This window comes from Scyliorhinus torazame, chromosome 10 (genome assembly GCF_047496885.1).
Source record: "Scyliorhinus torazame isolate Kashiwa2021f chromosome 10, sScyTor2.1, whole genome shotgun sequence".
Taxonomy (NCBI): Eukaryota; Metazoa; Chordata; class Chondrichthyes; order Carcharhiniformes; family Scyliorhinidae; genus Scyliorhinus; species Scyliorhinus torazame.
The window spans coordinates 199,437,414-199,463,606 of NC_092716.1; the positions used below are offsets into that span (position 1 = coordinate 199,437,414).

At 47.5% G+C, this 26,193-nt stretch overlaps 1 protein-coding gene across 3 annotated transcripts in view; it reads right to left on the minus strand.

The window, feature by feature from the left end:
• LOC140384491 (doublecortin domain-containing protein 1-like) overlaps positions 1 to 26,193 on the minus strand; it is an 871,034-nt gene that overhangs the window by 524,768 nt on the left and 320,073 nt on the right. For all 3 annotated transcript variants that reach the window (XM_072466241.1, XM_072466242.1, XM_072466243.1), the window contains one exon: positions 17,204 to 17,296. In XM_072466241.1, coding sequence (XP_072322342.1) covers positions 17,204 to 17,296 — 93 coding nt within the window. The remainder of the gene's footprint in view (positions 1 to 17,203; positions 17,297 to 26,193) is intronic.

Sequence of the window (26,193 nt, forward strand, 5' to 3'; positions counted from 1 at the left end):
CAGTGTCAGGGACATGACCCACAGCAACTGGGACATGCAGTCGAGGCTCTCAGCCATGGCCATCACTGATTGAGAAATGCCTTGGACACAACCACTCATGCTGCTGACCTCGTGCGTTTGATCGACCGCTGGTGGTGGATCGGGCCCACAGGGCACTGATGCGCAAGCCCCGGAGGGTGAGCCACTGAGGGCGATGGTTGAGCGATTTCATCGGTTCCTGGACAAGTGCATCACCTCGTCTGCCTGGTCCACCTCATATTATGGGTGGACATTATGAGGTGGGCCAGGCAGACGAGGCAATGCACTCGGGAAGATGTCGATATCCAGGTGTATCAGGACCTGGGAGCAAAGCTCACAAAGAGGAGGGCGAGCGTTAATAAGGTCAAGTCAGCCCTGTACAAAAAGGGCATAAAGTTCCGTCTACTGTACCCAGCCGGCCTATGGCTGACCTATGGGGGCCGGGAGTGGTACTTTGGCTCGTCGGAGGAGGCAGCGGACCTCATGAAGGAGAACAGACTGACAGGAAAAGGAGGACCTTGAACTTCGACTGAGGAGAACTGAACTATGTTTTGTAAAACTTTGGGTCTGTGCTGTTTGGACTTATTTCGGGAGTTTTGCTTGTTTCTTGCTGGGGTTTTTTTCAGTTCGGTTTGGAGTTAGGCTGGAATATAGTACTTTGGAAGGGGAGGCGGGGTGGGCCTTTGTGCTCAGACCTTGGCAGGGATTGTTTGTTTGTTTTTGTTTCTTGCCTTTGTTTCGACTGTTTGCACTAATAGCGGGGGGAGGGGAACCAGTGGGGGGGGTGAGATGCTAGGCGCCATAGGCGGGGTCTGCCAGGCTATCTGGGAGGGCTAGTTCACGGAAGCAAAGTTGTGGGTGAGCTGAAGACTGGGGGCGGGGGAGGGGGGGGGTTCGGGTGGGAGGCTTACGAGACTGCTGATGGGAGGTGACTTTCAAAGTGGAGGAGGAGGAGGATTGATGACACTGGTTGCCCGAGCGCAGGCTGGGGGAGGTGGGACACATAGGCTGCTGACTGGCCTAGGAGAGGTTATGGTTGACCGGCCGGGGGGGGGGGGGGGGGGGGGGGGGGGGGCTGGGTGCCCCCCACCAGGCTGGTCATGTGGAACGTTCGGGGACTGAATGGACCAGTCAAAAGGGCCCGTGTGTTCGTGCACTTGAGGCAACTGAAGGCGGACGTGGCCATGTTGCAGGAGACACATTCGAAGGTGGGGGATCAGATTAGGTTGATGAAGGGATGGGTTGGGCATTTGTTTCATTCAGGATTAGACTTTAAAAATCGATCTCCCTTATTTTGAAGCGGGATAAGGATCTGGAGAGTTGTGGATCATCCTAGATTATCATCGAATTTACAGTGCAGAAGGAGGCCATTCGGCCCATCGAGTCTGCACCGGCTCTTGGAAAGAGCACCCTACCCAAGGTCAACACCTCCACCCTATCCCCATAACCCAGTAACACCACCCAACACTAAGGGCAATTTTGGACACTAAGGGCAATTTATCATGGCCAATCCACCCAACCTGCACATCTTTGGACTGTGGGAGGAAACCGGAGCACCCGGAGGAAACCCACGCACACACGGGGAGGATGTGCAGACTCCGCACAGACAGTGACCCAAGCCGGAATCAAACCTGGGACCCTGGAGCTGTGAAGCAATTGTGATAACCACTGTGCTACCGTGCTGCCCTAATTCATCATTCCCTGACCGCGAATCGAACCCGGGCCGCGGTGGTTAAAGCGCCGAATCCTAACCACTAGACCACCAGGGAAACTGTATAGTTTCGTATAGACCGATCTCCCTGTTGAATGTGGATGCTAAATTGTTGGCAAAGATCTTTGCCATGCGCAGAGAGGATTGTGTCCCGGAGGTAATAGGGGAGGACCAGACGGGATTTATGAAGGGACGACATCTGACGTCCAATATTAGACGGCTCATAAATGTGATAATAATGCCGGTGGAGGGGCGCGAGGTCGAGGTGATGGTGGCCATGGATGCAGAGAAGGCCTTTGATCGGGTGGAGTAGGGGGTACCTGCGGGATGTCCTGGGAAGGTTTGGGTTCGGGGAGAGATTTGTGGATTGGGTCCGGTTGCTATATCAGGCACCGGTGGCGAATGTAAGGACCAACCGGGTCCGTTCGGAGTATTTTAGTTTGTGCAGGGGGACAAGGCAGGGGTGCCCACTCTCCCAACTACTGTTTGCGCTGGCCATAGAGCCTATGGCAATGGCGCTGAGGGCATTGAATATTTGGCGGGGGATAGTGAGAGAGGGGGTGGAGCATAGGGTCTCGCTCTATGCGGACAATTTGCTCCTGTATATAACAGACCCGTTGGGGGGGATTGCAGGAAACTAAACATGAGCAAGAGCGAGGTCTTCGCGATCCAGGCAACGGGGCAGGAGAGGAGACTGAGGGAGATGCCGTTCAAAGTGGTGGGAAGGAGTTTTAGGTATCTGGGGATTCAGGTGGCAAGGGACTGGGGTCAGCTTCATAAACTAAATTTGGGCAGCATGATTGGGCAAATGAAAGGGGATTTTCGCAGGTGGGACTTGCTCCCACTGTCAATGGCAGGGAGGGTACAGACTGTGACAATGACAGTCCTCCGGAGGTTGCTGTTTGTGTTTCAGTGTCTCCCAATCTTTATCCCTATTTTTCAGGAAAATGAACGCGGCGATCTTGGGTTTTATTTGGACTGGGAAAGCCTCAAGGGTGAAGAAGGTCCTTCTTGAGCTGGGCGTGGGGAGGGAGGCTTGGCCCTTCCAAACTCTATTAATTACAACTGAGCGGCTAATATTTTGATGGTTAGGAAGTGAGTAGTGGGGGAGGGGTCGGTGTGGGAGCGGGTAGAGGCGGCATCTTGTAAGGGCACGAGTCTGGAGGCTTGTTAACGGCTCCTCTGCCGTTCTCGCCATCTCGGTACTCCACAAGCCCAGTGGTAGTGGCAGCCCTAAAAGTGTGGGGGCAATGGAGGCAGCATATGAGACTGTTAGATGCGGATTGTGTGTCCGTCCCACCCACACAATCACATACACCTCGCCTAGTTAAGCAACCGATCTTTGTCCTGAACCTTATGCCGTTTTGCGATTGTCACCTATGGTGGACTTGGGCTTTTGCCAGAGTGAGCTTTAGGCCCGGTCTACCTCTGGAGGTTTGGCAAAGCCTTCCTCCCCGGCCAGTTTACCAAGCATCCTAGGGCGGTATTCCGTCGGGTTTCTGCCCTCTATTCCCTCTGGTAGCCCGACAATTCTTAGATTCTGTCGATTTCTGATTGTCAACTTTCCCCTTGAATGCTTTCTGGGTTGTTTCCAAAAATCGAGCGAGACGATCTGCTCGCCCTGGTCGGTGGCCGATTCCTCCAGGTCCCGCATCATCACTTCCTGGGTCTCCAGTCTCCACTCCGCTCTGTCTATCACCTCCTTTACGGGGGTCAGTGTGATTTCTATTGTCAACCTCATGGCTGACGTAAGGTTACATAGATACATAGAAGATAGGAGCAGGAGGAGGCCTTTTGGCCCTTCGAGTCTGCTCCGCCATTCATCACGATCATGGCTGATCACCCAACTCAATAGCCTAATCCTGCTTTCTCCCCATAGCCTTTGATCCCATTCTCCCCAAGTGCTATATCCAGCCGCCTGTTATATATATTCAAAGTTTTAGCATCAACTACTTCCAGTGACAATGTATTCCACAGGCTCACCACTCTTTGTGTGAAGAAGTGTCTCCTTATCTCTGTCCGAAATGGTTCACCCTGAATCCTCAGACTGTGACCCCTGGTTCTGGACACACCCATCATTGGTAACATCTTCCCTGCATCTACCCTGTCTAGTCCTGTTAGAATTTTATAAGTCCCTATGAGATACCCCCTCATTTTTCTGAACTCCAGCGAGAACAATCCCAACCCAGTCAATCTCTCCTCAGATGACAGTCCCGCCATCCCTGGAATCAGTCTGGTAAACCTTCGCTGCACTCCCTCGAGAGCAAGAACATCCATCCTCAGAGAAGGAGACCAAAACTGCACACAATACGGCAAGTGTGGCCTCACCAAGGCCTTGTACAATTACAGCAACACATCTCTGCTTCTATACTCGTTCTACTTTATTGAGTCTCAGTGTTGCTCGAGCTCTATCGAGAGAAGCTCCAGCAGTTGCTCCATCGAGAAGTGGGCCAGAGTTTGTGGTCCACCATCCTCTGATCTGTTTCACCCCATGTGTCCCTCGTTCTGAGGTTGGGGTCTTTATTTTACAGCTCTTGCTGTTTTTGCAGATCCGCAGCTGGTTCGACAGCATTTCGGTCAGTTGGGTATTAATTGGGGGGTGAGGCTGGGGGGATTTCATGTATTTTTGGATCCGTTTGACGGATTAAAAGGACAAGGTAAGAAGTCCCCAAGAGAGAGCCACCTTTGATGCAACCACTCTGCTCATGGCCACGACCGGATGTCATCCTGGAGTTACTATGAAGCACAAGATGTGCACTCTCGAGGTTGGAGCAGCCCTATCATTTCTCTATTGTATTAACACAGCCATTTTACTGCAAATAAATCTGGAATAGGTTTGATTTTCAATTGCCTGTGGGGGTAAAGTCAGGTGTGGGCGTTTCGAAAACAGTTCTTGCACATGACATGTTAGTGCCCAAATGTCTCCAGGATGCGCTCCTATTTTCAAATCGAGGGTGGGTGGCAGGGGCTACCAAGAACACACTTGTCTCCAGTTCACGGCCCCTTAAGCACCTTGATAAGCTTGTTAATGGGCTAGGGAGGGGTTTACAAATCTCAGATTAGCAAAAGAAAACAGTCTTAGTGCACAGATATCAATGGCAATGCAAGGAGCCATAGAGCCACATTTCTGCTGAACAAAACTTCTTGGGAAAAGGGTTATCCTCTTAGGACTATTATCTTTCATTGACCTTCCTGAATTAACAATCTTTATTATCACAAGTAGACTTACATTAACACTGCAATGAAGTTACTGTGAAAAGCCCCTAGTCGCCACACTCCGGCACCCGTTCAGGTACACGGAGGGAGAATTCAGAATGTCCAAATTACCTAACAGCGCGTCTTTCAGGACTTGTGGGAGGAAACAGGAGCACCCGGAGGAAACCCACGCAGACACGGGGAGAACGTGCAGACTCTGCACAGACAGTGACCCAAGCCGGGAATCGAACCTGGGACGCTGGCGCTCTGTAGCAATAATGCTAACCACTGTGTTACCGTGCCACCAATGACCACTTCTCTGTGCCATCAAGCTGTTGGTCTTCTGATCTCCAGTCTCCCCTATTCTGCAAGACAGCAGCAAGCCGAGTCATGGCTGCTGTTTGTCTTTGAGGAGTACATTCCACAGTGAGTCACTGCTTCCTGCCAGTGCTCAATGGCAGTCAATTGGGGATTTGGAGATTTGCATTTCAGGATAATGTCAGTGCCCAGTATCGATGTGGGCATTGAAGTCCCACCCCAGGATTGCAAATTAAGTCCTTATATTCAGATGCAGCAAGAGGCCCTGAAGGGATGCCTTGCAAAGGGATTGAGAGCAAGTAGTGACCAAGGTCAATTCAAGAAAGGTGCCCTGAGCATCTGGCTGTAGTGCCACAAAAAGTTCAGTGACCTTACATGAGTGTCAAGTATCACACATACGTGTATGTCCTTATGAAGGTTGTATAGATGTGCTGATTCACTGAGTACCAGTGGACTGCAGCTAGGCCAGGGGGAAAGTTAAGTGTGAGTGCGATCCCCCAGGAGGGCAAGGATCCAGAGAACTCAGAGGAGGACTTGGCTGGGATGGCATGTAGGAGAAGATTGGGCCTGCACAGAAAAATGCTTGGTGCGCTGGCAGACCTGCAACAAAGCACGTTGTGACTGAGTTTGATTCCAATGGCACAGGGCATTACACAGAATTTGGCCCCCAACTTTTCCAATGTGGATATGGAAACCAACTCTGTGAATCCCAGAAAGTCATGATACATCTTCTGGTGGCCAATGTCTCAGCCTCCACTGCCGCACAAGTTGAAATCACCCAACATCTTGGTGCTGCAGTGTAAAGTCAGACTGAGGTCATGAGACGTTCGGCCCATTGCGTCTGCGCCAGTCAAACACAGCCACCTAACCATTCTAATCCCATTTTGAAGCACTTGGCACATAGCATTGCATGCCCTGGGATCGCAAGTGCACATCTAAATGCTTCTTAAATGAATGACGGTCTCAGCCTTCACCACCCTTTCAGGCAGCAAATTCCAAACTCCCACAACTCTCTGGGTAAAAATGTTTTTCCTCACATCCCCTCTAAACTTCCTGCCCCTTACCTTAAATCTATGTCTCCTGGTCATTGACTCCTCCACCAAGGGGAAAAGTTTCTTCCTGTCTACTCTATCTATTCCCCTCAGAATTTTATCCATCCCAATCATGTCCCCCTTCAGTCTCCTCTGCTCCAAGGAAAACTGCCCAAGTCTATCCAATTTATTTTCATATCTAAAACTCTCCAGCCCAGGCAACATCCTGGTAAATCACCTCTGCACCCTTTCCAGTGCTGTCACATCCCATCTATAATGTGGATTCCAGAACTGCACACAATGGCCTGTTGCCATGAAAGGCCAACTTGGTGCCATGCAGATTCAGACTACTGCCATCATGCCTTTCTGGCTGTGAACATTAGCGCTCAAAGGGACATGCAGATTTTCATAACAGTTCAGCTCAGTGTTCCATCACATTAATTAGTATGCTGAGGCCCTGTCCCAGAGGACTGGCAGTGGGTTCTGTGGAGCACAAATCGGCTGTCCTCTCTCAGGGTGACAGCATTCACACTCTCACCTCTACAACTTGTCAGCCAGTCAGCTGGGTCAGTGTTTTTTAAACTTTCTTTTCCCGGGACCCACTTTTGCCAACCTTCGCGATCCACGCCAGCCGACCTTTGCGACACACGCCACGTTTGCTTAACTTTAATGCAAAAGGGGAGCCTGCTTGGTTCTCATGGTCTCACTTGATTCAGGGCAATGCGTACATCAGGTGCAGACTTCAGCCAGTTCCTTTGTGCCATCTCCAGCTTCATGAAAACGGAAAATCTAACCTCGTCGTGAAGGGGAATATCAACAAAATGCTTGTTTGACTCAGCACTGGATACTGCTTTGTTCCTGAGTTAAGTTTCTTCTTTGTAGGCTGTTAACCAGGGACCCTGGAGCTCTGTACTGAGCTAACACTAGCACTGCTCTATCCTGCCCTGGACTCTCCTGCAGATTCTGTTATGAGATCTGGTCCAATGGTTAAACTAGCTTTTGAGTCACTGACTGTCTCTTACTCTTAAGAAAACCATTGATCTTCACAATCCACTTGCCTTGCTTGCCAATAACTGGAAAATGGAAGCAACACTTCTTTGTGATTTGGCGCCAAAAGCACGTACCTGGAGGTCGCTTGATGTCAAGTGTATGTGTGACCTGGGGCGTCATTCTCTGACCCCCCGCCGGGTCGGAGAATGGCCGTTGGCCGCCGTGAATCCCGCCCCCGCCGAAGTCTCCGCTCCCGGAGATTGGGCGAGGGCGGGAATCCGGCCGCGCCGGTTGGCGGGACCCCCCGCTGGATTCTCCGGCCCGGATGGGCCGAAGTCCCGCCCAGGAATTGCCTGTCCCGCCGACGTAAATCAAACCTGGTATTTACCGGCGGGACCAGGCGGCGTGGGCGGGCTCCGGGGTCCTGGGGGGGGCGCGGGGCGATCTGACCCCGGGGGGTGCCCCCACGGTGGCCTGGCCCGCGATCGGGGCCCACCGATCCGCGGGCGGGCCTGTGCCGTGGGGGCACTCTTTCCCTTCCGCCTCCGCTACGGCCTCCACCATGGCGGAGGCGGAGGAGACTCTCCCCACTGCGCATGCGCGGGAAACTGACAGCGGCCGCTGACGCTCCCGCGCATGCGCTGGGAAACTGACAGCGGCCGCTGACGCTCCCGCGCATGCACCGCATTTCCGCGCCAGCTGGCGGGGCAACAAACGCCATTTCCGCCTGCTGGCGGGGCGGAAATCCCTCCGGCGTCGGCCTAGCCCCTCAATGTTGGGGCTAGGCCGCCAAAGGTGCGGAGACTTCCGCACCTTTGGGCCGGCGCGATGCCCGTCTGATTGGCGCCGGCTTTGGCGCCAGTCGGCGGGCATCCCGCCGTTGGGGGAGAATTTCGCCCCTACTCTCTGCTGCCGCTTCTGGCTGGCAGACTCTACACAGCCTCATTTATTTTCATTTGAAAGGCGGCAGCATCCGCCATTCTCAATGTAAAAGCCGGTAGCGGCCTTTGGGTGCTTCTCCCACGACTGGGACCACCACAGGAACGGTGCGACCAATCGCTCCACCACTCTCCCGACACCTGCCCGTAACCCACCTGCGGGTCATGACCCGCACTTTGAAAAACCCTGAGCTGAACTACCGCTGCCCATGCTAAGGTGGTGCACACTGAAGCCATGTCCTCAAGCTCCAGACTTGATCAAGGTTGTTCTGTAACCCATCAATGACTGCTCATGGACAGTCCAATGAGAGAGATGATGTCCTTGATGCTTCCTCCTCCTTTTCCTCCTCCTCCTCTTTCCTCCTCACTGAATGCATGGTGGAAATAGCTGCGCCCTCATGAGAGCCAGATTGTGCAGTACGCTGAGGAGGGGAGTCGTGAGTCACACATGGAACAGATAGCTATATTCACCAATCAGCCACTTCATTGTGGTGCCTTAAATATGGCAGGAACAGCTGACTGGCACAGGATAAAAACATTGTAGCTTGTGGCAAGATAGCAGGCATTCACCAACATGATGTTCTGTATAGGTTGCACACCAATTGTACGTTAAGGGAGTTGTACCCCTTGCAGTCCCCCTTGCATTTTCTCATTGAGGTGCGAGGCCCACAGAGCCATATGTTTGAAGTTGATGGCTCCCTGAACCATTGGTAATCCCACAATCCTGGCAAGGCACCTCCCACTTCTCTCTGGTTAGAGAGAAGACTAAAGTTCCCTCTCCTCTGTGACCTCCTGCATGAAGAGTTACATATAAACTGAGGTACATGGTGCCATTATTGCCTCCAGCCTGGAAGGACTTTGAGGCATAGAAAATGAAGGTGAAAATGATCTTGACAGCCATTGGCAATGCTGTCGCTCTGCAGCATCAGGACTGTTTGGAGGAGTTGGCACAATTCAGTGACTATCTCCTTGGTGAACTGTAGCTGCCTCAGACACTGCTCCTACCGAAGGTGGATAGGTCAGGCCTTGCATTAAGAATTCACATCCTCCTCCTCCCTCTGCATACTATTACCCCTCTCTGCTGCCTGTGATCCAGCTCCCTGTTGTGTTGCAGCCAAGGATGGACTGCAACAACAGCCCCGAGGAGTGACAGCAGGTTTTCAGTTCACAAACCTTCAAACTCCACTGCATACCTTGGAAAAGTCCATCAACACTCCCTTCTGACTCCACTCTGCTGCATTCTCTGTTCCTGAGACTAAGTGTTGATGTTGGGACAGGATTCGTGGACTTCCACGACAGCAAAACTGGCACCGCACCCGGACCGAATCAGTTACTATTGAGGGGCTCAGCAGCGGCGCCTTGTGGAACACAATCGATTCCAATGGGAAACGGTGCCAGATTCAGCGGTTTTGTGATTGACACTCAGAAGGCTGACAAGCTGCAGCCGCATATACACACTTCACTCCCCACACACACCATCCCAACCAACAAGATGGCAGCGAGGAGAGCAGCACCACAATTCACGGATGCCGAGCTGGAGACCCTCCTGGACACCATGGACGAGAGGCGGTTGACAGCCACTGCCGTTCGCCGTGCCTTGGCACAGGTGGCAGGGGCGGTCAGTGATGTCAGCAACACCGTCCAGAGCGGCCAGCAGTGCCGGAAGAAACTGCACGACCTGCTCAGTGCAGCCAGGGTGAGTAGGCAGCACTGTGCCCTTGGCACTAACCCCCCACCCTGCACCACATGCAGGTATTCATACCGGCTGCCGTGGTCCGGTGCCCTAGCCACTGAGGCCACCATCTACCTATCCCCTAGGCTGCATGCATCAGACTGTTCAACACTGTCATTTTCTATTTCCACCCCCTCCACCCAGGAGAAGGCCACCCATAACCGTCAAGAGGGGGAGAAAGCTGGAGGGGTGGCCGCCGGACCTACCACCCTGACCTCGGCTGAGCAGCGGGTCCTGGACGTGGTCGGCGGCCCACAAGAAAGGGAAGTCGCCGGGTGGAGGTCGGCCACGGGCGAGGAAGTGAGACCCCGCAGAGTTGCGGTTCCCCGTGACACATGTGTCAACCCTTCCCTCCATTACCACCCCTACACCACCCTCACCCACGCCCCGACATCCCCCCACACCACCCTCACCCCAACCCTCACCCCCACACCAACCTCACCCCCCACCCCAACCACACCGCTCCCCCCACTGGCCGGCAGTCTAATCATGCATCTTGTCTTGTAACTTGCAGGGCCTGCTGGTGATGGGGTGGGTCCATCTGGTAACCCCGCCCCCAACCAGTGCCATAGCATGAGCACCCACCCCCGTGTGCCGAGCAGTGATGACGACAGCAACACGAATGTCAGCCCTCGACGTGAGACCAGGACACCCCGGAGCTCGAGTCAGGGGATGACACAGATTTCCCATCCTAGCTGTCTCCAACACCCTCCACCATCCCGGAGACACTCACCTCGGTTGGGCACTTCAGTGAAGAGGCTTCTGGGACACCCTCTGATGTGCACCACACAGCTGCTCCGCTACATCAGGTGGAGGTAAGAACTCCCGAGGGGGCAGACGGTCGGAGGGTAGGCCGACCCCAGGGACTAACTACCATCCAAACAGGTTTCGGGCTTCTGGAACAGACAGTCCCATTTACAGTGGCGATGCAGTCGCAGAGCCAGGGACTCAGAGGGGTTGTCGGCGAGCATCCAGCACCTGCAGTTGGAGGAGACCAACCTCATGAAGAAGCGGGAGGTAGTGCCAACCATGGTGCCACCCAGGCCAACACCGCACGGGTGGCGTCCGCCGTGGAGGCTTTGGGGGCGAAGGTTGTGGCTATGGATAAGCATGTCCAACCCCTTGGGCATCCTGTGCAGGTAGTGGCCGAGGCTCAGGGCAGGGCTGCCGTCTCACAGGCATATGCGTGCCAGAGCCACCTGGACATCGCAGTAGCACTCCAGTGTTTGGCCCAGTTACAGCAGGCCCTGGCTGGGAATGTTGACGCCATTACCCAGGCACTAGCCAATGTGGCGCAGACACAGAGGGAGGTGGACCACTCCTAGAGGGAGATGGTGCAATCACTGGCTGATGTGACACAGACGCACAAGGTAGTGGCACAGTCAATGGATGATGTGCCACAGTCGCAGCGTGATGTGACGCAGTCCCAGACGGTGATGGGCCACTCCCTCTGCTCCATGGCTGTGAGCATGTAGACCCTGGTCGAGATCAGAGCGGGCCTCCAGGATTGGCAGCGCCAGGTAGCGGGAGAACCTCAGGGGTTAGCTCCGCTCGCACCCCGGACCTATGGAGTAGCCCGGGTGCCATTGGGCCAGTGACTCCCAGAACACTGCAGCACCTCGAATTCCCCGTCGCCTATTCCTGGCGCTTCTGATGGGCAGCGAGCAGAACAGGGCAATACCACGGCAGCAGCCATGACCATCCAGGCTCAGTTGCCCCAAAAGACGCCTGCCAATGGGGACCCTGGTTGCAATTTGGGAATCACAGTAGGCCACCTCCACTCCTGATGTACCATCTGGGGATCCACCTAGACGTAGCTTCAGGGCCCGGAAGGCCAGAACGTTAGATACCAGCTATGTTGGCACTAGTGCAGAGTACAGTTTAGGTATAAGGGCTAGAGCATGCATCAGTATGTATTTATGCACATTTAACACCTGTCAACACTGTTACAGCCTGCCTCAGTGCCCTGTCAGATGGGTGTGAGGGGTGATCTGGTCTAGTCTGGCAAGAGAGAGGGGGTGCTAGGGGGAGGGGAATGGGCGGACGTTGTGGGACTCCCCACCCTCCCCCACCACCATCCCCACCACCGTCACCCCAGGGGTTTGATGGGATTGTGGGATGGAATGGCCAGCTCGCATGCAGGGATCACCCAGCTGGATGATGGAAAGAGCTACCGTGAGCAGGAATCAGAGATTGTCAAATGATGTGGAGCACCAGAGCTCATTGCAGAGCAGGTTGACATCATCCTCCATCCCATGGACCAGACCTGCTGTTATTTCCAACCCAGGCCCACACCCCATCGTACGGCAGATATGTATCATGGAGGGGCTTGCAGGTGGGGGGAGTTGTTGGTCGGGGGGGGGGGGGTGGGGAGTGAATGTGGGAGTGGGATGCCGTGCCCGTGACCCAGGCCAGTCCCCACCCCCCACCTCGTCGGGGAACCCAGAGGCGATCAGAACATTCCATGTGCGTTGGCCCTGACGCACACATCATGCGGCCACCCGTGCCTGCCAATCCTCCCCCTCCCCCGCAACCTCCTCGTCAGACGAGGCCTGCCATTTATCCTCCTCCTCCGGCACGTTGTCCCTCTGCTATGCAATGTTATGGAGGGCGCAGCAGGCCTCCACAATGCGGACAACCCTCTCAGCGTCACACTGGAGGACCCCTCCAGAGCGGTCCAGGCACCTGAACTGCATCTTCAGGATGCCAAAGCACCTCTTGATCACACTCATGGTCGCTGGATGGGCGTCGTTGTAGCAGGTCTTGGCGTCGGTCTGTGGCGCCCAGATAGGCACCATCAGCTACAATTGCAGTGGATAATCCCTGTGTCCCTGGAGCCACCCCCCAGCCAGGGGAGGGGGCATCTCTAATAAATCACTGCCCGGGTATCCTGGTGGCCTTGGTCCACACTGAAATGGATGTATTGTGCCGATATGGACAATATAGGGACTCCGTGATGGCGCAGATGCACCTGTGAACCGAGCTCTGAGAGATCGGTCCCCACTCGGCTCGTTACGTTGTTATGGGCCAGTGTTTAGAGAACACCAAAGTGTATCATGGAGTTCACCTGACCCACAACTTTTAATAGATTGTGGTATGGGGAGCACACGGCCCACTCTACAGGTGTGGTACAGCAGAAATGAAAAAGTATTTTTTAAAACAAAACAATGTTTATTCTATGAACTCAAGTTAACCTTTTTAAAACATACAGTGAACATCTGAGCAACCATTAATTCAAATGCAACCCCCAAAGAATACAACATTAAGTAATGCTTACGCTGTCCTTTTAACATCCAGAAGACTTACAAAAACATAACTTTTAACAGAAGCACATCAGGTTAAAGTCACTACTGAAATCATTTATAATTCTGAATTCACCAAATGATCAAGAGATAGTCTTTTCATGGCAGAGAGAACAGAAGTACAGCTGCTTTGTCTGACTTCAGCTCCAACACTAAAACCAAAAACTCACTCCATAACAGCCTGCTCAAAAACAAAAGTAAAAAACTGACAGACAGCCCAGCTCCACCCACACTCTGACATCACTGATAAACACCCATTTCTTAAAGGTACATTTCTTAAACACTTCTTTCATGTCTCACATGACACCTCCCCCCCCCCAAGAAAAAATAAATAAACCATCAACATCAAGATGGTTTCATTTCTCACCTTTTCACTATCCTTTAAGAAATGATGTGGAATTGCCAGCGTTGGACTGGGGTGAGCACAGTAAGAAGGCTTACAACACCTGGTTAAGGTCCAACAGGTTTGTTTCGATATCACTAGCTTTCGGAGCGCTGCTCCTTCCTCAGGTTCCGCACCGTTGGGAATACGGTCTATTGGAGCCAGAGAATCGCAGAGGCCCAGGAGAATACCGGGTCGGGCTTGCTAATGATATGCACACGGTGTTTGCTGTATGTGCGTTCTGGAACACATTGACGCCGCTGTCGAAGCGACAGGGAATTGCGATTTGCCGCGATTTCAGCGTCAGAACCGACACTCTGCCCAATCACGTTTCCCGATTTTGGTTTCAGCTGATGGAGAATCCCGCCCATAATCATTTGGGAACTCCTCCATTTCCACTAAGCAGCAAAAGAAAATCAAATGTACCTCACGTGAAACTCCCACGTTGGTCCCTTTAGATCAAGCATGTTCTCAGAATGTTTAAGAGATGGCATCAAAAGGATTTGCGGAATCGAAAATGGCAGAATTAGCATTTAACAGAAATCAAGGTCACAATCTGCCTATTCCACATGCTACCAACATTCCTTCGCAGCTAATGTGCCTCGCAGTCCGTACCAATAAACTGGTCTGAAGCAAATTAGCTGCCATTTTCTGTGGCTCCTGGCTCCTGCAGCAAGGACACCTGCAGCATGACAGAGCCTAATTTTCCAGACAGAATTTCTTATCATTAATTTACACCTCCAATGATTATCGCACTTGATTCAAATTCCACCATGCTCTATTTTTATGTTGACATTACCTAACTTTACATCGTGTATACAGAAATGTGATATGAGTGCACTAAGTGTGTATTTGGGTACTTCACAGATCAGTGGCTGGATTCTCCATTCCTGAGATGCCGTATTGACGCCGGGACAGGATTCGTAGATTCCACAACAGGAAAACTGGCACCACACGTGGACCGATTCAGCGACAGTTGGGGGGCTAGCATTGGTGCCACATAGAACACAATCGATTCCAATGAGAAACGCTGCCGGATTCGCCAGATTCGCGACTGACACACAGAAGACTGACACAAGTTGCAGCCACATATACACACTTCACTCCCCACACGCACTCATCCTGGCCAACAAGATGGCACTGGTTGTGCTGGAACATGCCCATCCTGCTGATGGGTGAGCTGGGGCCAGTGAACGCCTAGGGTGTGGCCTGGGGAGACACCCATATGACCTGTGGCCCTAAGTTCACAGTGGGCAGTCAGCGGTGTGCACAGCTGCACGGCTACCTTGTAGGGCGCAGAAATGACATTGCATGCCCATCCACTCCGACACCACAGCCCACCTCCTGGCCAACCTCACTACTCCCCCGGCCCTGGCAGAAGTCCCCCAGCCAGCGGCATGACTGCCAGCAAACTATGGCGATGTTGGACACTTTCCAACCCCTGCCCTCTGCCTCATCAGCCACGATGCCTGTTTCACGATTTTCTTTTTTAAATTTAGAGTACCCAATTCATTTTTTCCAATTAAGGGGCAATTTAACGTGGCCAATCTACCTAGCCTGCACATCATTGTGTTGTGGGGGCGAGACCCACGCAAACATGGGGGAATGTGGAAAACTCCACGCGGACAGTGACCCAGAGCCGAGATTGAACCTGGGACCTCGGCGCCTTGAGGCAGCAGGGCTAATCCACTGTACCACCGTACTGCCCCTTGTTTCGCGATTTGTAACAGCACAAGTGAACCTCGCCGTCAGGAATTGACCCATTGGAAGTGGAGAATCACAGAGGCCCTGGAGAATACCAGGTCAGGCCCACTAATGATATGCCAATGGTGTTTACTGTATGTGTGTTCCTCAACGCATTGACGCCTCTGTTCAGGCAACAGAGCATTGTAATTCGGCATGAAATCAGCGCCCACTGAGATTGCAGCATTAAACCGATTCTCCGCCAAATTGCGTTCCCGATTAAGGCGTCATCTGAAGGAGAATCCCGCCCCAGAAGTTCCATCTTAGTTCAAACCCTAAAGCCCATCACAATTCCTCTGCAGTTTTCTTCCTCATGCATGAAATGGTCCTCCTACATGCAGGAAAGTAAATCATATCATTTGAGCCTTCGTGATACATTCACTATGATTTGTGAACTGTTTAATACAAGAGATCATATTGCTTTTTGTTAAATATTTCTTAAGACACTCTAATTAAAAACTGGGAATGGACAGAGACATGCCTTCCTGGGGTTCAGTGTATCTTTTTCTTTCATTTATCAATATATTACCTCAATAAATTTAAAACCTAAAATCATAAAGCATTCTTCCCCTGATTTTGCAAAGTGGGATATCAGTGTATAAATCCAAAATGTTCTCTCTGGCACTCTGGCAAAGGTGTAACCTCATTAAGTGGCTCAACATCCTGGCTAAAATTATGGGATGCAGAATTTCAGATTATCCCACAGCGCAGTTACACAGGTTGTATTTTATATTTCCGATGATTGTGAGATTTGCTATTCAAAATTAATTTCTCCAGGACCATTAAATTGCTGAATTTGCTTTTTACATTTAGAGTACCCAATTATTTTCTTCCAATTAAGGAGCTATTTAGTGTGGCCAATCCACCTATCCTGCACATCTTTGGGTTGTGGGGGTGAGATCTACTCAGATACGGGGACAATGTGCCTGGATTGAACCCGGGTCCTCAGCACCGTGAGGCAGCAGCGCTAACCACTGTGCCGCCCTAAAATGCTGACTTTACTTCCTCCAACCACCGTTTACTTTTTATTTTATAGCTTAATTTGAACTAATTGAGGTCCAAACATTTTACATGTATTGTTTGTTAAATCCCATGTGGTTTTGTTTAAACGTACTCTGACTGGGCTGGTGAACGGATTGCAAATAAAACTAAAATATATATATATTTTTTAATTCCCCTGTCCTTTTAAGGATAACTTCAGCATGTTAAAAAAATATAAACTCAGGATTCCTGTACTGCAAGAATGAATATGAACATGAGTATTATGGAACTTTGCCATTAACTGGTTAAAAGTTGCACCTGATGTCATTCTTGTTGGTGGGGGCTGTAGTGGGGGTGGAGGAATTATTTTCACATTCACTTGCATGTTATAAAGTGCAACAACTAACTCAGACAACACAGTCATGAACTACGATATAGGAAATTCTCCTTCCAGCCAAAGCACCCCCACCCACATCCTAAAGCAACCTGAAAAGCGTAAAAGAGGACAAAACTTGACCTTTCATGACCCTACATAACTAGGTCTGTTCATATTTCAATCTGTTTGTGTGCAAAGGCAGCCAACCACATGAAAATGCTAAGCTCAGACCAAGCCACCTTCCTCTGACTACCCTGGAAATATTCCCTCATTTAGGCACAAAACCAGCATAATAACTTTCAGTTTCTTATGCTATAAGGTCACTTCAGAATTTAGACAATATGCACTGCAAAGATCAGATTCTCTTTCGAGCGACAAGGCTACATACATTTTCCCAGCAAGCACCCCCCCCCCCCCCCCCCCCAACCCTAGTAGAGGTAACTCTTTACTTTGTTTATCAGAAGAGCAATGAAAACATTTTCTCACATCTTCACTTATTTTATACAGTTCTCCTGTGGTCATAGAGAGGAGGCCTTTGTGCGTGACCTTTCGTGTGTAACCATTCAGGGCATGATAGACCTAAAAGGAAGTAAAACAAATGTTAAAATTTATATTTGGTACATCTCTGAATGGTTTTGCACACAATCTGGCTTCTCTCTATTCTGATTTATTTTTTAAATGCCTAACGTAAGCGAACATCTTTTGTCAAACTGACCTGATTCTGCTGAAATGGCCTGGAGAAAATTCATTAGCAGTTTAGGTAAAAACTTCAAAATGCCTCTTAATAAATATTGCTTCTGTAGCAATTATGTTCAAATAAAATCAATGGAGGTTGACACGAATAAGCTTACAAGTGATTATATGTACAGAGGTTGACTCTGTTAACAGTTTAATTGTTCAGTCTGCTTCCTGAGGATTTCTGTGATGATGGGCATGTTGCTGTTTTAAATGTTTTTAATGCTTTCTACTGACAAAAAAAAATAACATTTTGAATTTCTGGAATAACAGGTTTGTAAAAAGAATATTAAAGGAATTATTTGTACGGTCAAAGTAACCTTTACAACATCAACATTTCACAGGGCTCACGGAAAATTGAGACAATAAAGCTGAAAATCAGAACAGCTCCTAAATTGCCATCCGTTTTCGTTCATTATTGTGATCTGCATTAAAAAGGCAAAAATGAAATCTTAACACAGCAGGTCTCTGCTCTAAAGTATATTTTCCTATAAGGCATTTTTTTTTGTATTAATACTGTACACAGGTCCATGCAGCTGTGAAAATTACCCAGAGTCAATTTTATTCATTTAGAAGCCAAACTGCTTTTATGCTACACCAAAGCATCATAGTATTTTGTGCTCAATGGACGGTGCCCTGATACAGTTTATGTGGCTTGAACTCATTCATTGCCGTGAGCATGAAATTCAACAGATTTGCCTCCAGACACAGTTTGGCAGAGGAATTCATTTCCTTTCTGTTTTGTAATATGAATGTAATTGTTTGAAAAAAATAACTTCATATAATGTATACATTTACATTAACTGCTGCAATTCGCTGAAAGACTGATTATGCTAGCATTCATATCTACCCACATGAAACTCCAATGCCCTGTTGCCATACAAAAGACTGGGACAAATTACTTATTTATATATACAGAACTCACTCATAATGGCCAGCTGCAGGTATTTTTGGAAAGTGCATTTTAATAAGCTTCTATTCAGGGTGTACAAATGGGGAAGAAACAGTTTACACTATAGAGTTAAACGCATAGGGCTTCCCATTCTACCCAGCGAAATCAATCATTTGTCCAGACTGTGGGAGTCAGATTTAGTTAGTGAAAAGAGCCCCATATATAAACAAGTCAATAACTCATTGTGTGCTATTGTTTGTCTGAAGCAGTGTGCTTACAAAAAGCTGCCCCACTCCTCTTAGAATGAGTGTCACTGTATTCAGACACTGGGAGAGGTTCCTTTGTTTCTATCGGGTACTGGCTGGCGTTTATGTATGGGAAAGAGAAGTGACCGATTAGAGTCCCCCCCAAAAAGAAGCCTTGCCACCATCGTACACTGCATTTAAGTGTTTTTTATTTACATAGAATTTATTCTGCTAAACGTGAACAAGTGATTTTAGACGTGCCATTACACCTACTTACCTCCTTAACACTATCATGCCTTTCTGAACTTCAAATCTGCACTCTTGCATCAAAATAGCCAGCCACGGGTCTGTGTAACTGCAAGAGGCTCTTTAAAAAAAATAGGACTGGCTGGTGCCGTTAACATGCTTGACTGAAATACCACATAGCAGGCACTGATGTTACAAACTTTGTGATGTAATGAAAAAAATACAAAAGGTTAATGGAGAAGTTTGGCAGTGTGTTCTCGATAGTTCCCGGCTGAATCGATCAGCTCTTAAAATGTAAATGCACAATGACTGCTGGATTGTTGGCAAGCCTTGGTATACAGCGTGCATCCCACTGCAAGAAGAATATTTTATTTCCTGGCTTGTGATTTTATCTGACGCTTAAGCAAGCCTTCGCATTCATCATAGAAACACTGGTCATCTACCTACAGACTGCAGAGTAACCCTCCCAAGCTGCTGAGGAGACTAATGTGAAAATGGTTGTTGCTGGAATGAGTTCTTTTTAATGTTAAACATTTCGTACCTTAACAAAACAAGAGTAGAAATAATTTTGTTTTCAAAATTATGTAATCCTCTTGAATAACCTAAGAATTTAAAATTGCTTATTGAGTCCATGATAGTTACCAAATTCAATTTTTTTCTTGCCACAATGATTTCTTCCCTATCTTAGGGGATCCTAGTTCTGAACCTTGGTACCATGCCTCCAACCTCAGATAACATGATCGGCCGAAAAGAGAAAAGCTTTAAGGAAAAGTGGGAAGGGGAGGTGCGGCCAAAATTGTTGTCGGCCTATTATTCCACCCCTCCTGAGGCTGATTATTCTCTTTATATGCGGCGCTCCAACAAAGCTAGTCAGCCGAGGGCAGGTGAAAGTTCATCACAATGATGGCGAGAGAATTTAAATGGAGACAAGACCAGTAATTGAGTTCAGAGCCTCCCAATGCAAAATCTAGTTTGTTTTAAACTTTGCTTCGTGCTAATATCTTCATTGTTATCTGTATAGATATGCATTCCTAATAGGATCACATGGACTGCAGCAGCTCAAGAAGGCGGCTCACCAACACCTTCTCAGGAGTAATTAGGGATGTGTAATAAATGCTGACCTCGCCAGCGAAGTTCGCATTCCATGAACAAATGAAAAAATTCTTCTTATCATACTCACTGAAAAAGAAACAATTTTTGACGTGTTTTATGAAAAATTGAGGAAAAATCCATTGTGAGTTTTCATGCGGCTTAATGAAGCCCTGAAGGTGCAGTTAAGTGGAAATTGTGTTGGTAAATAGCTGAAGGGGAAATTCATTAAAAAATTACGCTGCTACATAATAGATTTCTAATTTAAAGATGTGTGCAAATGCAATGTGCACAATCCATAGACTGAGGGTTTCTGCTCCCGAAAGTATACAGTGATACTTCTGAATTTATCCCAACTCCTTTCCTTCTTGTCTTATCTGTCGGTCTAGCATTTTTTCTGTGCAGTACAAAGTCTGACCTAGCTTGTGAAGCTCAGAGTTGGCAGCTGTGATTGCAGTGCAGATTTCACACAGTGTAATTACTGCAGTGACACTAGGACTGAGAGGTAGAGAGAAAAAAGACCCTACAGGTTATTAGTACTAAACACTGGGAGAAATCAACGAGAGTCAATGCGTAATTTTGAGGACTATCAAGCCTCATCAGGAACAGCAGGGAGGAAAGTGCTGTACTTCATCATCTCACTCTCCTACTTTTGTTGAAAATTACAGTAATTAAAAAAGAGCTAAGTACTTCTCAGGCAAGGGGTCTTTTTCTTTATCCATCACCTTCTAGTTCACTGCTGATTTTGCCTGACCTTTTCTGGTGAAGTCTATCAGAGTCACCACAGATCTTTGTTGAGTGCTTCTCTAAAAGCTAATTACTATCCACTGGATGATTCAGTATTGATCAGAAAAGGTAGCACAGCAATTGAGAGGACCAACACCCAGGCATTGGCAATCGAAAGGTAATTCCAGCCCCATAGAAACCAGCCCTTCTCTTCCACTTATTAGAAGCAGCTGTGATGTTTTCAAATCGATAGGCAGCACTAGATTGATTTTTTATGACTAAAACCTTTCTTCGATGATGGGTACAATCAGTGGCCTAGGACATCAAAGGCCTTGATCCTAATGCTGTACCCTGAGTCTCTCATTTCTGTTGGCAAACAACCATAATGTTAGGAGCAGTGCAACACTTTAATTTTACATTGGGTCATTGTCGCATCACTGCTAACAATTGCAGCACTATACATAATACCAAAGCTCATTTTTACATCGCTTCAAATCATACCCTAAAATAAACTGTGATCGTTTCTCTTTATTATATGCCCATTTTTAAAAAAAACTTTTCCTTCTTGAATTCATAGTTGTTGATAGGATAAAGCGTTTCATAATGTGAACTATCAATAATCTCCTGCTTCAGATATGTCACTAAGATTATATAGTAACTTTCACATATCCCAATGCACTCTGTACAACACTGAATTCATTTCTTATCTATTAAACGTGTGCTCCCTGAATCTAGGATGGCAGCGTAGGAACAGTCAAATGTTTAATGTCCGTGTCAGTTATTCTCTTGTCCACTATTCTAACACGTGCATTAATTGCTCTAAAACAAGGAGGTAATGCCTGCGTTAAAATACTGCACAAAGGGATGTCACATGCAAATTTTAAGTATTCATCTATTGACCTCGGCACCAGTTACTTCCTGGCTGCAAAGTTTGCGAGTTTTGAGGAAAAAGTTCTTTGCAACTGTCCTGCAAAGTTACACAAATAAGCAATTGGGAGCGTGCGCTGTTTCAAAAGAAAAGCACCTTTCTATGACATTTGTTTTAATTCCAATCACCCCCAACAGCACTGCCCCCACCCCCCACCCCACCCCAGTGTTGTACACTCCCTTCACCTGTACAGCCTAACTCTGTAACATGTGTACCTGGAGTGCAAAATGCTCAGAAGAAGCGAGATACAAAAAAAACTTACAGAAAAGGGGCTCGATGGGAATTTAAAATCAGCACCCCATCGCTGAAGAAAAAGCATCAAAGCCAAGTGAAGTGCAATATAGAAAGAAGCAAGTCACAGAGGCATGTGGAAGAAGAATTAAAAAATTTACTGATGGTCATGGACAAAGCCAAGCTCCACCAGAACACCAGGTGTAATTTTAGTCTGCCAGTGCATATTTTGATGAACTCTGCTTTATAATAGCAATTCGCCCTTTAAATTCTGACTGCTAGCAGCGTGAAAACCTGCACCCCTTCATCAGCCTCTTATGCTTGGTGTGATTTCAGTTCACAGCCTCTCTATTGACACCATGGCAGGTGTTCACTAAACAACTTTATTTCTCTCTACTAGAATACAGACTGCACTGAAGTGTAATCTCCCTGCTGCCTGCTTGTGTTTTATTTTATAAGAATCTATACAACACGAAAGACAGAGAGAGAAGTGGCGGGGGGGTTGATAGAGAGCCTCAATAGAATGGGCAAACACGTGTTTTGTCCTGGGGATTTGTCAGACATTCTCAGATTACTATTACTGTATTCCCTGGCTTTCATTTGAAACCTTCCAAAAACTTACTGGAATTAATCAACCATTCTCAGCAACCCAAAGAGCTGGTAACTTCAGAAAGAACATGCCCCGAGGTTGTACTTTACAGAGTTTCCCCATTTCAAAGCGAAACATTTGTAAGCTTTTGTTTCACAGGCCTCAATCAAGATCCTTTTTACTTTGTATTAATATAATGCCAAACAGTAAACATTTAATTAGAAAATATATTTCAACGTACATAAGATAAAGTTACATTGAAGAAAATCCTACAAGTTCCAGAAGACATTTTGTACCTAGGATTATTGCTCTTCTACATCTATACCTCTGCAGCCAGAATACACCCACAGTGCTTCGGCCTATTTGTCCAGAAGCTTTCATGCTAGCATAATTTTTTAATTCCAGGCAATTTTTTTGCTATCAATCTCTCTTAGTCATTTATTTTCCAGCTATTTTCCATTTTATACTTCTCTTCAAAACAATATTGAAACCGCTGAGCAGAGGTTTGTAAAAGCAGCCTGCACCTGCCCATGAAATGTATGAAAGGGCTTTTCTTTCACATCCACGGTAAATAGTTACAGAGTAAGGCAAAACTTGATTCCCGGAGCAAGTGAAGTGAGGCCCCCTCCTCCACTGCAAAATCAATGCTGTCCTTCGCTCCAGAATTATGCAATACTTCTATCTACTGCAAAGCAAGTGGACAGGGGACACTTCTTCAATATCATCGTCTAATGCCTTGCACCGCATTGCTTTTGTCATTCAATCACTCTGAATGTCCACCCTATCACAGATCCCTTACTTTTTCGTGGCTCTGTACCTGCTTAAAAGTCATTCATCTCTAAAATTTTCCAGTTGTGATGAAAGGTCATTGTTCTGAAACATGGGCCGGAGTTTTCTTGCCATTCTTTCCGGCGGGATCCATCGGTCCTGCCAACAGTGCACCTCTCTGCAGGTTTCCCGGTGGCAAGGGGTGCATTCAATGGGAAATCCCGTTGACAATGATGAGAACAGAGGATCCTGCCGCCGTGAAACTCACGGCGGGTTGCACAGAAAATCCCACCCATTATTTATCTCAGTAGATGATGCCTGACCTGCTGAATGTTTCCAACAATTTCTGCTTTGATTTCAAATGGAGAGGTAAATTGACCTCTGTTGTTTTATGCAGTTGTTGAAAATCCACATCCTTAAGGCTTCTTTACTATAGTGAGTCAGAACTGATTGAGATACTACAGCCATATGAAATTAAGCAATAAATCTTGGATTGCAGTTGGGCTGTTGATGTTTAAGTATAATCCTCATAAAGTAATAAATTTACCATCAGCCAACATTAACAATAAAAACACCACACGTGACAATTGCTTTTGGCACAAAAATCCATAATTCATAGGAAAATAATTGGGAAGTTCTTTTTCCTGCCTACTTCATACATTTGGTGTGAAAGTTATGCAGATGGAAAATAAAAACAGAAAATGCTAGAAATGCTCAGCAGGTTAGGCAGCATCTGTGCAGAGAGAAGCAGGGTTAATATTTCAAGTCTGTATCCTTCATCGTCATTCTGATGGAGGGTCGCCGGTTAGCTCTGTTCACTCTCTACCTGACCTGCTGAGAATGTCCAGCATTTACTGTTTTTATTTCAGAATTTCAGAGTCTGCAGTATTTTGCTTTCATTACAGATAGCCGTTATTTTGACCCACTGCAAAGCACACAAGGGAGGGCTTCGACATCAAAAGTAAAATAACATTACATTTACATTTTTAATTGATTCAAAAGGTGCAGTGCCTTAATTTTTGTTTCTATGAGCTCGATATATTCAGTTCCAAATTGTGAGATTCAGAACGGGTTGTCAGAGTGCAGGTCCAGATGTAAAATCTAGATGATAAATTAAATCATTAAGTAAAGGATTTTTCAGGTGACAAGGTATACAAAGGAATGGTGGGTGTTGCTTTGCCGACTCCCTTTTCCTCACGGGTGAAATTCCCAATTTTGTTTGTGTAACCGGGGAAGGAACCGACGGAAAAAAAAAGTGTCGCCACACAAGGACAGAGGTAGCAACAACAGGCATGCCACCCCGGCTGCTCCAATATCCTTTTGAATACCCAGCTAAACAGTAGGCATTTTGCCAGAGGCCAGACTACTGACCAGCCGTTTGGTTCAGGAATGTTGCATGGCATGGGAGGCACGCAGAAAGGATTTTTTTTTTTGAAAATAAAAAGAGATGACCTAACTTTCAGAAAAGTGCCTGTTTACTGAACATTTGGACAGTTGCACATTATCAACTCAATAATATTGTTGTTAGTCACCAACATGGAATATTTGCAAAATAAGCAATGCATTGCAATCCATTTATTGGCAAATTAAGAGCCTCTAACAGGAGTAGAGATTTCATTCTGAAAATTATTGTTAACACCAGATGAATACACAGCTGATGTAAATATAATTGTCACTCAAGGCCAACGTTTTTTATGTGCCCATTATGTACAATCCTTGAACCAGGAGCACAACATTTAAATGTCCAATCCCGAATCAAGCATAAACTATTCATGTTTTCATTGCTCAGCCTGCTATTTGCCATTCCAGTCACCTTTCACACACTAATATCTTTTTTGCAAAGATTAGATTTTGCATAATAAATTGTTTTAATTGGATTCTGTTGTAGCATGCATGGTTAAACGGGCGAGATATCACTATTTTAAATTAGGTATCTTCCCGAAGCAGTTTATAAAATTCTTGATTCAGGTAGAAAGTATTTTCACAAACAAGTACAGCTGTACAATCTGTACACTTGACTTTTTGGCTGAACAGAAAATACGACAACCAAGTACTCAGAAGCTGAAAGTATTAACAGTAAAAGCTAGAAATGAGATTGGGTAGAAGAAAAACCACCCGTGCGGCTAGGCAGTTCCACAAGCGAGTCCGGAGTTTCCTTTTTCCCTCACTGACAGTTTAGTAACTTGAGGGAACCAGCAGTAAAAGCAGGTTTATTTAACTATATAAAATATTCTGTTCAAGGCAACAATTCGCTCCCAGTACAGTCCTTGCTAGGAAAACTAACCACACCAGGCCCTGCTTTGGGCCAGCTTTTATGTTCATTTGTGATGAGCTCCAGCTGGGTGGTCCTGGGCCCATCTGGGCAGCTCGTACTCAACGGGTTCTACAGAGAGATCAACGATGGTTTCCCCAAGGTCCTTGTGGGAGTTATAAGAAATACCTTTCATGTGTCAAAACTTCTGAAAGCCCTTTGCATGAATAAATAACTTGAGAAACATATATTTTTGTAGGCAAGCCCTGGCAGCCATTTTATGTCCAGCAAAGTCCCACAAAGAACAATGGGCTGAATAACCAGTTTGCCCACTTTTTGATGCTGCTTATTATTGTAATGATATGTATATATGTATACAAGTAAAGGGTTAATTATTACATCTCAGTGTAATACAAACACTAGGGGGCATTACCAGTTCCATGTATAAATATAAGAACTCAGGGAATCTTGGATAGTCTGTTAAGTGTTAGCAGCATAGAGAGATAGATCACAACATATTTAAGATTAGATAGAAGTAGCACGTGTAGTTCATTAGTTATTACAGACACATAGATTACTTTATTAATAGTTATAGTTCTGTGGAGTGTGCAAACTCAATATAATTTAATCGTTATTCAATAAATCAGTTTTGCGGGACTTCCGGTGACGGCGGGCGGGGACTTCCGGTGACGGCGGGCGGGGACTTCCGGTGACGGCGGGCGGGAAGCAGCCGCACATTGGAGGGCTCCCGTTCGGGAACAGCATTTTTGCAGAGT